At 35.0% G+C, this 14,488-nt stretch overlaps 1 protein-coding gene across 1 annotated transcript in view; it reads right to left on the bottom strand.

Moving 5' to 3' along the window:
• Positions 1-14,488, bottom strand: part of LOC115437433 (formin-like protein 8) — a 67,851-nt gene that overhangs the window by 13,949 nt on the left and 39,414 nt on the right. Inside the window, exon 3 of the mRNA XM_030160651.1 lies at positions 3,125-3,211. Within this exon, the coding sequence (XP_030016511.1) occupies positions 3,125-3,211 (87 nt within the window). The remainder of the gene's footprint in view (positions 1-3,124; positions 3,212-14,488) is intronic.

Here is a 14,488-nt window from a genome sequence, read left to right as displayed (position 1 = left end):
ACCTGTAGTATTACTTTATTTTGTGCAGAGGTAAAAACTTAACTAACACAAAATTTCATGCTAGAATGCTAGTAACTGTATGCATATGGCCATTAGCCGTTAGCTTACTGGTGCTTGTATAAATGTTAGGGTTATATTAAATATAATGCTTTAAAGCAATTTCATAAGTATTATAACCTGTATGACAGAGTAAGGAGGTAAATATAAGGTAAATATAGTGGGTTAAGTGGGGCCAGCGATCCCCTACCTCTGAACTGACCTGTTTCTGAAATGTCTCTAGTGTAGCTATTACTAGCTAGCGGTGTATTTAGCTGTTAGCCATTAGCTTAGCGGTAAAATAATGGCGCTTGAAATAAAACTTCTGAATTCAAATTAATATTTAAAAGTAATTTCAGATAAATGACAACCTGTATCACGGGTTAAAGAGGTGGAAGTTGTCAGATAAGTGCAGCCAAAGATCCTCAGTATCTAAACTGAACTGTTTTTGTCTCTGTTTTAGCTGCTACTAGCTAGTTGTGTAGTCAGCGGTTATCTTACAGGTACAAAAATAATGCTGTATAAACGGTTAAACTAAAATGAATATTTCAAAGTGAATTCAAATACATTATAAGCTATACGGTGGGCCAACAAGGTGAAAATAGTGAGTTATGTGTCACCAATAATCCTCTACATCTGAATTGACCTTCTGCTGTAGCTGCTACTAGCTAGTTCTGTGTTTATCTATTAGCTATTAGCTAAAGAACATAAAACAGAATTAGTGAAAATTCTATGTATTTGATTCCTCTCCTTGCATCGTACAGGCATTTAGGGAAATAAGACATCTTCACATTAATCTGTTCATGCTAAGTTTTTGTTAACTTCTTATTAAAGCCATGTAGGGGCATCACACATTTTTATATTTAACACTTACAGGTTTTAATAGTAAATCTTCAGACTGAGGGAAACATAGATTTTTTAAAAGTCCTGTTTGTTCAGTGGTTTATACAATCCAGATATGAGCCCCATCTCTCATGTACAGTATCTGATCACCACAAAGAGGATACACCTGTGTGCTCTCAGTCATAACTCCCCCAAAAACCTGACATGTTTTTCATACAGTAGATCAATTATCCAAGTCCATCTAGTACTGGCTGTTAGAAATAACTAACATTAGGCTTCTCCGCTGGAATTATTGACTAAGAGAAAATTAAAAACCCTGATTTTTTACAGTCTGATGTTCAGTGATCCAGACGTTATTAGTTGTTCCTGAGTACATTGACTTAGTTCATCAATTATTCAGTTTCTACTAAATGTAGGTCATAACTGAGGGTTTTATTATCACTATAATAATAATAATAATAATAATAATAATAATAATAATAATAATAATACATTTGTCTACAGGGGTTTTCTGGTGATTTTTTTTTTTTTAATATTCTACCTCATGGACAAAATGTGTTAAATCTTACATACTTTAACATGATGAATTGGAAAATGTGATTAATATGACGAATATGACTAAAGTGCTGGTTAACTGATGTTGTCACTGTATATGATAAAGTGTTATTCCACATATATATGGGTTTATGTTCATTTATCCAATAGATTTATAAATGTTTCAGTATAAAGAACCTGTAAGGTGAATGTATTATAATGTGAAGACAGTATTTTGAAGTAGATCTGGTAGCTCTAAAATTAAGATTCCTTTGGAGTAAAACCCATTCTCTCATTAATTCTCATTATTTCACATTTTGACCCAAGACTGTATTTTGGAAACTACAGCATTTGGACTGAATTTGTCTTTATTAGTGACTCAAACTTGGTAAAGTTTCACTTTTATTCTGGAGGTTTTAGTCTCCTGAGTCCCAGCAATGCATTTTTGTCCTCTTTAAGGGATAAGTTTCACAGTTTTACTAAAAAAAAAAAAAATGCTGTCCACTGCAAATAACACTCCATAAAATAATTTTTAAAAAAAATGTGTCTGCAAAAACTGTTGCATTATGCTATTTGGAATGTAAAAAAAAAAAAAAAAAAAAAAAAAAAAAAGCCAAAACCTTTACTTTCCTAAGTCTCAGGAGAATATCAGCCTTTAAAAATCCACTATGAGTCAACCTACAGCATTTTAGAAATTGAAACATCCTTAAAGATGGTGCTCTGAGATTTTAAGATAAGATAAGATGAGATAAGATAAGATGAGATGAGATGAGATGAGATGAGATGAGATAAGATAAGATAAAATAAGATAAGATAAGATAAGATAAGATAAGATAAGATAAGATAAGATAAGATAAGATAAGATAAGATAAGATAAGATAAGATACGATGAGGTGAGGTGAGGTGAGGTGAGATGAGATAAGATAAGACTTTATTTATCCCACCATGGGGAAATTTCACAGTTTTCCAGGAGGATTAACCCTTTATTAGGCAAGTGACTATTTTTGGTAATTTCCACAAACATTAACTATGGGGTCAATCCCGTGCCTCAGTGAGGTCCAGAAGCATGTTGGTTTTTTTTTTTAACACTATACAGTGATTCAGAGAGATTTTATAGACATGTTGAAGCTGTAAATAGTGAATATGAGTGATTTTTTTGTCAGTTTATGACCTTTCAACAGTTTTATTGCATGTCTTTGTTTTTTAACAAGTGCTGCTCAGATGTTTTATGGCAAGAAGAGGAAGATGATGATGTCCAATAACAGAAAGGTTGAAATGAATATTTGAATGAGTGCCCTTTAAAGGGTTAGGAAGTCAAAGAGGACACAACATTAGGAAATGGGAAGAGGTGCCTTTGTCTTTGTCTTTGTTTTTGTTGTGGCAGCTCCTCCAACTGTGAGATTTTAGCTTGAGATGCTGTTGTTTTTATGTTTATACATAATCTGTGTTTAGAACAGAGAGGAAAGAGCTGCACAATGATAGTGTCATTTTTTCCTGCTGATTTCTGCCTCCTGAAGCTTTAAACGTTGTACAAAACAGACACTGACGTAGGTCACACGATCACATTGTTATTTACAGATAAACCTGTAAATGGTGACATGAAGGTGGTGTGTAGGATGAAATGTGCACTAATGTCACGTGTAATTTCACCGTCTTCAAGAGTGTTTTGTTCAGTCTGAGGTAAATCACTTGTACTCCCTCAACTCCTCACCAGACAGGTAGTCCGAACCGAAGGCTGGCTGTCCCGGAGGCTCTTGGCGTCCACCTGATGACATCATGGATGACATCATCCCAGCACCTAAGGGAGACAAGTGATCACATAGACAAGATCAGTAATCAGATCACATACTATCACATGATCTGTTAAACCCTGGAGCTCAGATAGATGCATAATAACAGATTTTACAGATATAAACACATGTAGAGCTGAAATGATTAATCAATTAATTGACTTGAATGAATTAGGAAAAAACTGATTACAATTTTCCTGAATTGAAGCTTTGTTTCCTTAATTTCTCTGCTGCTAAACATCGGTTCTGGTCTTGTGTTTCACGCTTATTGTGACGCACATGACGCTAGGATCAACACAAACAACAGAAGAAATGAGGACAAAAAGGCAGAAAATGCCTATATTCTCACTTTTCTTCATTGGAACCATCATTTACTCTTTTAAACTTTTTAGCTTTTACACAAACATTAAAAATATTTGGCTTTGTTTTTTTTTTTTTTTGAAGTTTTATGCTACTGCCATGTTAAGTTCTAAGTTGGATACAAATGCGTTGAAGACTGCAGTGCACACATTGTTTGTAGATGTCATTGGGCTTGTTTGTTGTACTTTATAAATATAGATATTTTCATAAATACTTTTATATGGTTGTTGTCATTTCTATACAGATATTTTTGAACATATCCTTCTACTTTTATACTTTCTGTGGTTGTTGCTTCAGTTGGTTTTGGAATAAAGGACACATCATTTTCAGACATGTCTTTTCACATTTTTACAATTTTTTTTTTTTTAATTTCATGCAAATAATCGTTAATTAAATCATATCAAAATGAAAATAATCGATTACAAGCCGTAGCTCTAAACCTGATCCTGAACAGAACTTGCATGTGTCTCATCAAACAGGTCCTGCTTCTGAAAAACCAGCCTCTCTCAAGCCCGTGTGCATCTTTTGACAGTGAGGCGAGCAGACACAACATGTCGCTGACGGGTCTATCTCCATGGTAACGCAAAAAGAGGATGACAGCATCTGCGGTTCCCTAGGCAACGCTTGCTCTCAGCTGACGTGACTTCAGGGATCAATGCATATGTGCCAGACAAACTCACACACACACACACCACACACACCCACACACACACACACACACACACACACACACACACACACACACACACACACACACACACAAACACTGATAAATAACGTTATTTAATGATAATGGAACCTCTATAACCTCATAAGTACTCGAAAATGAAATAAATCAAAAGGAAAATGTTATTCATTGACTAAGTAATGGGAAGATTTGCACTGCCAGCTCCATTAACTCCCATTAAGAAGCACAGAAATAGAGCTGGGATATGTCTGATAAATTATTAACATATCAACACAACTACGTTATCAGCTAAAATATATAAATATTGACTGGAGGTGCATTTGCTGAATTAGAGGCCAGTGCAGCATTTAATCACAGCTGAGCACTACTTAACCTGTGTTTCATGAGATAAATGGCCTGATTTGTTAAGTAAAAATCAGTATATATGTTAAAAGAGTTCCATCAACAGAAAACCGAACCGTGTGACAGGAGTGAATGTGAAGAGCTTTTCAACTGGATGTGAACTGATTGTGTAAGTGGTGGTTTTTGTGTGTACTTAGCCCTGTAAGTGGAGGAGGGAGCATTAATATCCTGTGCTTAAGAAGAAGTAGAACACCACAGTAAAACCGTTGTCTACCGCGAGTGAAAGTCCAGCATCTGTACAGTTTTATCACCAAAATGTGCTTAAAAGGTCAGAGTCTGTGGAAAATAATCATGTGTATGTGACGTTTTAATTCTGTAACAGCAGATAGATCTGATTACAACTGAGCTGACAATGTTTTAGCCGGTTGGTTAAAGTAGAGCTAATTTCATAAAACAGTAGTTGCTTTTCCATTGGACATCTGCGCAAAACTTTACCGATATTTACTAAATGTCAAAAAAACCAGAAGTGCATAATGTCATTTTTTTCATTAAATCATAAATGCGATGATTTGTTTATTATCGCGAGATGACACGAGAAGTCATTCCATAAACATGGCGACGAATGTAAATATGGTGTAGATTTACAGATATATTCATTATTATTATATATTACCCCTCTATCCCGAACTAAATTAAAAAATGTTTGGGTTTCCTGGTGTGTCCATACATACCACGCCATTTTTCTTTTAAAACTCTTCTTCTTCGCTTGTTGTCACGTCCGTTAACATCCGTGTTTTTTTTTTTTTAATTCACGTGACTCTAGTTGCTGAAAAAGGTCTTTCTATTGCAGTTTTGTGTGATATACCAATTGCGCTTGGCCCGAAAAACTTCATGCCATCGCAAACATCTTGCCAGCGCAAAAAGTTTTAATTGAAAAACAAGACATTTGGCGAAATTCTCGTTTTTCCATAAGGTAAATTGTTATGCGCAAGTTGCAATCTCGCAATTTGAGGGTCAATGGAAAAACGACTAGTGATTATCATTACTGTGATATGTATTTTTCTTATGCCTTTTAGGGTATTTTGTTTCCCTTCCTACCTTAAGCCCTTACTAAATGTTTTTTTCATCATATTCTGACCTTAAATAGAGAATTTAAAACTAGAAATAACCGTCATTTACACTGTTTTTGTCTTTTATGACAGTTCTTCTTGCAACATCTTTCATGTAGTTTTTGTCTTGTTGCAGCATTTATGTTTTGGGTTGTTTTTTTTTTGCTCATCTTGTCTTCTACATTGTTTACGTCCTACTGTGTTTTATGTCATTTTTAGCTCACCAGCCGATAGACCATGAGCTATTGTGAAAGTGCTGCGTCTTCTTCACAAATCTTCTCTGACAAAACTACAGATTGTGTTCCTGTCATATTTTATATGTAGCTTCCCCTGGACAATGTCTACAAAGTTTGTTCAAAGTTTTGTGAATGTTAGATTTTTGCCATTTTTCAACAAATTTTGGAAATATTAAAAAATGCACCTTTACTCATAACGGTCCATATTTTGATGGTTTATAACATGAAAATAGTTACAGATATCTATAGCTACTATTGATCACTGATAGGAAGTCATTTACGGACTTCAATTTGGGTCCATGACCGATGTATAGATTTCAACAATCTTCTTCTCTGAAACTACTGGTTGGATTAAGTTCAAAATTTTTATGTAGCTTCTTTGGGATAATGTCTGCAAGGTTTTTTCACAGTTTTGAGCAATTTTAATTTTTGACACATTTTTGAAATATTACTTATAATAATCTATATTTGGTGGTTAATAACAGGTAAATGGTTACAGATATCAATATAGTTGCTATTGATCACAGATAGAAGTCATATATGGACTTTGATTGAATTAGTTGAGTTCTCCTCCAGTGAAAGTCCCGCCCACTTCTATAGTTAGATTGATCTGCATCCAGACCACAGGACTGGAACACAGAGACAGAACCTGACAACCTCACACATTCAACTGGGGATTGAGTCTTGATAGAACATGACACTGACATACAGGGACATTTTCCATCTTTTAGGTCATTTGTGACATAATTGTCTCTTGAACTTACATATACCTGTTTTTAAATTTAATTTAAGGCTTTTACATCGTTTTTATTTCTTATTTTCCTATTTTTTAATAAATAATTTAAAACTACAAATAACTGTCTGGTTTCTTAAATTTTTACACAGGAACAGTAATATTTTCACATTTATTTTCACTGTTATTGTAATTTATATCCACTGATATAAATCGCATCGACCAGCCCTTGTTTCTTCCTTTTCCAGCAGCAGTCATATTCCTATTTGTCAGATATTTCCAAATACTTTTTATTTAATAAACAGCAAATATGTGCAAATTTCTGTAATTAATCTGTAACTAAAAGAATTATATATTAACTGCTAATATCTTCTACGACATCGATGTTTGCATAAATAAAATAAGTCATTATCATGGCTCATACACAAGCTGAAGGTCTATTTTCTGTGAGTGTATTCAGGGGAAATGAGGTCTCATATTTTGGTGCAGTGCCAATATCAGTGTAATGGTGGATGTCATGAATAATTGAGGAGTGTGCATTAACGGTGAGTTGGACTCACTGGATTTAGTGGAAGCGCATTTGTGCAGAGTCATTCAACAGAACCACCATGTGTTTCTTTTCTTCTTTTATCCCTTTGTTTGTTTTCTTATGTATGATTTTTGTCCCTTATTTCTGTTATCTTATTGGACATGTTATGGTAAATGTCTTCTGTTTTCAGGCAGAGCTGCAGGTATTCTAACTGTAAATGACTGTGGATGCATGAGGTGCTTTGCGTGAGAAAAGTTTGTTCTGTTCCCTCCTTGTACTTTTTGCCCCCTTCCCTTTTTCTCAGACATGAATACACTAACACACAGCAGAACACACACTGGGTACAGTATACACACAAGGCACAAGCCGAACCCAGACAGTCCTCTGAGGACAGCAGCCAGTATCAAGCCTTAAGGTCAAACACCTCCTTTTTTTTTAAACCTTATTTTAATGGCATTTCTGCATCACTGGGCTGGAAGCTCTTTTAAACTTTCTGCCAGAAGAAAGAAGTCAAATTATACAAGAGGGGAAACCCAGCGAGGACGCTTTTATTGCGTAGTTTGAAGGAATGCATACAGTTTGTAGGCTTTCCACTGCGCTGGCACATTCATGGTCACTGCACTGTTACATAAGGCCCTGAGATATGAGCTTTATACACATGGAGGACGACTGTTCACAGGTAGAAGACTGATAAAACTGTTGTATCCTTTTCATTTAATGCATTTTATGTGTTTTTGTTTTATAACACCAGAGCAGGGGTGTCAAACATAAGACCTGCGGGCCAAGAGCAGCCCACTAAAGGTTCCAATCCGGCCAGTGGGATGAATCTGCAAAGTGCAAAAATTACACTGAAGATATTAACAGTAAAAGGTGTCGAACTGGTTTTAGTTCAGGTTCCACATTTAGTCCAATATGATCTTGAGTAAAATAATAGCATAATAACCTTTAAATAATGATTACAAATTTCCTTCTTGGTTTAATGTCAAAAAAGTATTACATTATGCCTATAAATAATACCAACTCCAAATGATTCTCTTTTAGTGCCAAAAAACATTTAATTATGAAAATATTTACATTAACAAACTATCCTTTAACAATAAAATGCCAATAACCTGAGCAACAACTTGAATGGTCTCAAGAAAATTAAGTGTAATTTGAACAGTATTCTGCCTGTTACTAAATGTTTTGTGCCTTTGTACAGTAGATCTGATCTCTAATAAAGAAATGGTAAGTTGAGGCATAATATTGTTAAAATTGCACTTATTTTTCATAAGAAATTTCATTTTTTTCAGGTTATTCTCATCTTTTTTGTTTGGATAGTAAAATTAAAGCATAATAACCTATAAATAATGATTACAAATTTTCTTCTTGGTTTAATATGCCTATGAATAATACCATCTCCAAATTTTTCTCTTTGTTTTAGTGCAAAAAAACCCCATAAAATTATACAAATATTGACATTAACAAACTATCTTTTAACAATAAAATGTGAATAACTTGAACAAATATGAACAATTTGAAATGCCTAAAGAAAATTAAGTGCGATTTTAACAATATTCTACCAGTTACTAAATGTTTTGTGCATTTGTAGATCTGATCTCTAATAAATAAATCATAAGTTGAGGAATAACATTGTTAAAATTGCACTTATTTTTCAAAAGAAATTTCAGTTTTTTCAGGATATACCCATGTTTTTGTTTGGATAATTTGTAAATGTAAATATTTTCATAATTGAGTGTTATATTTTGCAGTAAAACATTTTACTGATCTGACCCAGTTTAAATCAAATTGGGCTGAATATGGAACCTGAAAGAAAATGAGTGTGATATCCATGCACTGAAGACATCTGTGGTTTTATCATTTTCTTTGCTTGTTAAAAACAGAGTAGTTTCACTTAAGTACTTTAATGGAAAATTATAAAATACCTCACTAGTTCTGCTTCAGAAATGAAATGATGACAGATAAAACAGCAGAAAGAACCACTTTAACACATAACGATAAACTGGAGCAACATTGGCAAAAAAGTATTGATGCAACGAAAACAACAAAATGATAACAATCACTATATCTGTATGAAAAATGCAAACAAAAAAAGTAGTGATATTATTATATGACAGATATATTTATATTTATATTATAAGCAGGGGTATTAGGGATATTCTAATGATTCCTTGTTTATTAATTCTGCTTTTTGTTTGCTTTTCTTTCTTGATCTGATGACAAAAAGTGAATTTCCCCTGGGGATCAATAAAGTTAATCTGTATTCAAACATACTTTGACTTTTACATTACAGTATTTATGGTGTAATATAAAGCAGTATTTGACTGTGAACATTATGAAAACAAAAAAAATTCATATGTTTTATTCAGTTCATTTGTATGTAAGTGCAGCTAAACCTTCTGGCAGTGAAACAAATTGACTCTACATAAACGTGATTTTTTTTTTTTTTAATAAAAGCCAAGAAAAGCCTTTTAAACACTTACAGCCGTTCTCAATGTAACTAAAAAACGTGGGAAAAAAATCTAAAAAACTTAAGTAGCAAATCTTACGGAAAAAACTTGTGTCGCAGTCAAAAATTTTGGCCACAACTGTTTGTGATTTGTTCTGATTCAGGTAAAACATATGAGAAAATGTTCCAATAGTGGAAGTTATGGTCATAAAATGAGCTCATATAATGAATGTAATTAGAAACAGGTGATTGTAAAGGTGTGGCATTGCATCATTTATAATAAAACTCCAAAATGTACCATTAATGCTGATGAGACTGACATTCTAGAGCAACACAAGCTGAAATTAAAGATGACAAGTTTTGTTAAGCGAAGACAGAGCTATTATTAGAATATGATTATTATACATATACTTCAATCATGATCAATCTTAATTCACTGTATCATCTACTTTTCATAGGCTTGTACAGATTATGCTGTTAAATAATAAATATCAGTGCTGTCAAAACTGCTACTATTCATTAATCAGTGTAATTACAGTCTTTTACAGAGCGTTGCACTGACATATGGGTTTGTAGCATTAATGTCATTAGCACAGGTCGCTAGGCTACTGAGTTTATTTCAGTTTGTTCATAGTGATAGTTTAGCAGCTGTCTGTACTAAACTGTTTGGTTTCAGTTCACATTAACTTGCAGAGTTTGTGTAACGGGTTGTTTTGCTGCTGATGAAATAACATAGATGTATTACTGTCTATTTTTATATTTCCTGTTTCACTTTTGGATTTTATGTCCGTCTTCTGTATTTTGTTTCATGTATTTTGCAGCTGTAAACACTGCAATTACCCCACAGTGGGATCGATAAAGTCTTATCTTATCTTATCTTATCTTATCTTATCTTATCTTATCTTATGTTATCTATTACAAAACTCCAAATTAGACCACCTTTAATAGAAACACTGCTGCTGTATGTACAGGAAAATGTGCACTAGTGTTTACTTCATCAACATATAGTCAATATTGTAAAGGTTAAAGGTTAACTCGCTTTATTATCCCCGCAGGGAAATTTGGAAGCATTAGCATTAGCATATAGCACACATTAAACGTAGTGAGCTGCCACTGAAGGTGCTCAGGACCAACTCCTGGATAATTAACCTATAGGTACCTGTTTTTAATGGTGGACAAAATCTACACAGCATGTACAGAGAGAACAGGTAAAGTTAACACAGACCTCAATGAGAGTCAGACCTGAAAGCTTGTGGCTGTGAGACAGATATGCTAACTGCTACACCACCAGAAACACAGAACGTCTAGTTAAACATGAAAGTATCACAAACATGCTCAGACCTTCAGAGGAAACTACACGAATTCTTACAGTTTGGTTCTAACTCGCCTAGATCTAATACAGGGATGTCAAACATATGGCCCGTGGACCAAAACTGCCCCGCCAAAGGCTCCAGATCCAGCCCACAGGATGAATTTGTGAAATGCAGAAATTACAATGAAGACATTATTCTTGGTATTTCTGTTCGGTTCGTCTGGACTGGTTTAGCTCCAGCTGAACCGAGAGGAACTACCAAGAAGAACGATGACCTGGGCAAATGAGAACCTACACAGACATCTGAAGACATTAACAATCAAGGATGGTAAAATCATTTTAGTTCAGGCTCCACATTCAGACCAATCATCATAGCCTATAAATAATGACAACTTCTAATTTTTCTCTTTGTTTTAGTGCAAAAAATTTTAATTACATGACAATAGTTGCTTTTCCATTGACCCTTAAATTGCACAAATATAACTTGTGCATAAAATTTACCTAATGGTATGAGTAATCATACTCCAAAAACCCTTCCAGGCTACAAGTGTGTTTGTCTGAAATAGTGTAAAAGACTAAATTCAATGATGAATAAAATCTAATTTTTCCAATAAGTACCTCATGAATCTTGTATATTTGGTATAAGTGCTTCACATACTATTAGCACAAACAATATGAACTACTTTAACTGTGTACTTTTGGAGGAATCATACTCCAAAATCCCTTCCAGGCTACAAGTGTTTTCATCTAAAAAGTGTAAAAGACTAAATTCAAATAATAATAATAATAATACATCACACTTATATACCACTTTTTTGGGCACTCAAAGATGCTTCACAAATAAACAAAACAAAATTACCCCCCCCCCCCCCCCCCGAATTATACACCGCCACAGTAAGAGATGATTTTCCCAGGAATCACTGCCAAAACCGATACTGATTTTTGGATGTGGGCTTTTTCCAAGTGCTACAAACAGAGCCCTCAGAGCTTCATTTGGTCCTACATAAGTGTCTTCTCACATTTACACCTGGACATCCTGCTCCTGCTTGCCTCCCCTCAGCCTCCGTCCGACTCTGAAGGACGTCTGAGCGTCACGCGGTGGGCGGGGTTAGACTCACATGTGCTGACAGACTCGTGTTTCTCCGCAGAGGTCACGGAGCGGCGCCTCCAGAGTGCTCCGAGGCTCTCTGGAGTGCATGTCGTGATGATGGAGTGCACCATACGGGGGTGGAGGCGATACCAACCACTAAGATTGAACCCCAGCTGCACTTTAACAAACAGCAGGATGTCTTCCACGAGCTGCTGGGCAAACCTGCTTCTATTTTCATGAGCTAGAGTTGGGCAGCAAGGTCAACATCAGACGGCTTTATTTACTTCAGTTGGACTCGGACTTAACATGTAAAATCTGTTGTAATTTATTTCTTGATCCCGAGCTCCATTAGTCGTGTTTCGTGTGTTAACCTTTAAATATAATTAAAGTGCAACCGCATGGGTAATGAGTGGTTGTGGTAAAAACGCAGCAAGACAGGCTGGTGTTTTGTCTAAATCTGACATGAAACATGAAAATGTGTCATATCAGGCAAGGAGATGGATTAGTCATCTTTCAGTTTGATGTTATCAGAATCAGAATAGTTTATTAATCCCCGGGAATACTGTTGTGTGTTACATTTGCTCTGTGCAATGAAAAATATCAGGAAAGAACTTATCAATACTACAAAAAAAAAAAAAAAAAAAAAAAAAAAAATATATATATATATATATATATATATATATATATATATATATATATATATATGGTACCATATAGGCCTGGAAAAAACTGACACTGATTTTTCTTAACCCTGCAATATATATCATGATATGAAATAGCTGTGTGCTGCCGATGTAAATGGTCAAACAAATTAGTTGCATTACCTTTTGTTGTGGCAACAATTGCAAGGCACTGTCAACACAGAACACGTGTTTCAGTTTCATCCTTCTTGTAGCTGAAATAATTCTAGATAACTGACGCTGCTTTTCTTTTTGGCACCAAGTCTTTGTTTACTGTGATTTTCTCTTGTTCGTTGCTCATTTTTCAATGTTGTTACCAGTGACTCACTCCATGTGCAGGGGGCGTGGTCTGCTGATTAAGATGGATTGTGATTGGTGGATCACTGTGTGCAGTGTGTGTCACGTACCTTTGAACTTAGATGGGAACACACTGAGTTCATTTGCCTCCTACATCGCAGGACCCGCGATGTAACTATTGTGCACATGAACTTCGCGATGATGATGCTCAAATGATATATTGTGCAGCTCTAGTAAATATGTGCCATACTTTTTATTACTGATCATGTTTTTTTTTAATTACTGATAATCATAGTCTTTTCTACTTGACACATAGTTTTTATATGCATATTTATTTTATCTTGTATATAAAGTGTCTGTAGTATGTGTTTTATTTATTGCTGCTGCCTTCTGAGCCGATTACACTGAAATGTAATTTTTGATACAACTGTAATGACAATTAAAGTCTGTCTACGTCTTAACACTTTTGCAATCGATGTTTTCATCGGTCGATTCCTTCTTTGTAGAATTGCTGGAGCTGTACACTGCACATTTTGAATTTATAACATTTGTCTGAGAACTTTTTGACTCTCCCTCACGTATATTCATATTAAAAACACTTTATTAGAACATAATTTCAACAGCAGTTTGTACAATATGTACTAGATGACACTGACTTATGACTCTGAAGTCGCTAGAAAATAAACCATATCAACAATTATTGGAAACTTCGAATTCTGTTCTAACACTTTCTCTGTAAATATCACTCACGAAGACGATGAAAAACCACATGTTTGTTTGTTTGTCAGAGTCTCCTGGTGTTATCATGCCCTGCCTCCATTATCCTGCAGCCTTTCCTTCTCCATACCAAGGACGGAGGAGGTTAGTGTTGAATCCCAGCTGTCACTACCTCTGGAAGAAGAGCAGCACTTAGAGCCCAAGGCAGGAAGAGGAGGAGGAGGAGATGGAGGAGGAGGAGGAAGGAATCAGAGAGAAGGGGTTGAAAGTCAGGACAGGAGAGAAAGCGCTAAACGTCTCCTGATAAGAACAAAGCCAACAATAAGAGTCCAGCTCTTAAAACTTTTAGTGTGTGAAGGGAAACACGCTACGATGAAGATGTTTCATGATGGATCATGAGTAGATGAACTGTGACGACTACAAGTTTCAGTGGTTTAGGCATGTTTTTGAGCTCATGAAACACATTAACCTGTCCTAACCTATTAAACATCATTTATTATATTATCCTCTGCATTTTGCATTTTTCAGCAAAAACTTATATGTTCCTATATTTAATTCACTGACCATGTACATGTTCATAAAAGCTCAGAGTAATTTCAGAGGTTGTTATATTAAAACATAGAAAACTGAAGAAAAAGTCACCTTTTCTCCAAATTTTATCATTAAATCCTCCCCAACCCCCCCTACACATATACACGCACATACCCACCAACCACCCAACAACCCACCACCTCTCATCTCTG

This window comes from Sphaeramia orbicularis, chromosome 17 (assembly GCF_902148855.1).
Source record: "Sphaeramia orbicularis chromosome 17, fSphaOr1.1, whole genome shotgun sequence".
In the NCBI taxonomy this organism is placed as follows: domain Eukaryota; kingdom Metazoa; phylum Chordata; class Actinopteri; order Kurtiformes; family Apogonidae; genus Sphaeramia; species Sphaeramia orbicularis.
Note: the sequence above shows the minus strand (reverse complement) of the source record. Positions and strands in the feature narration are given on the sequence as shown.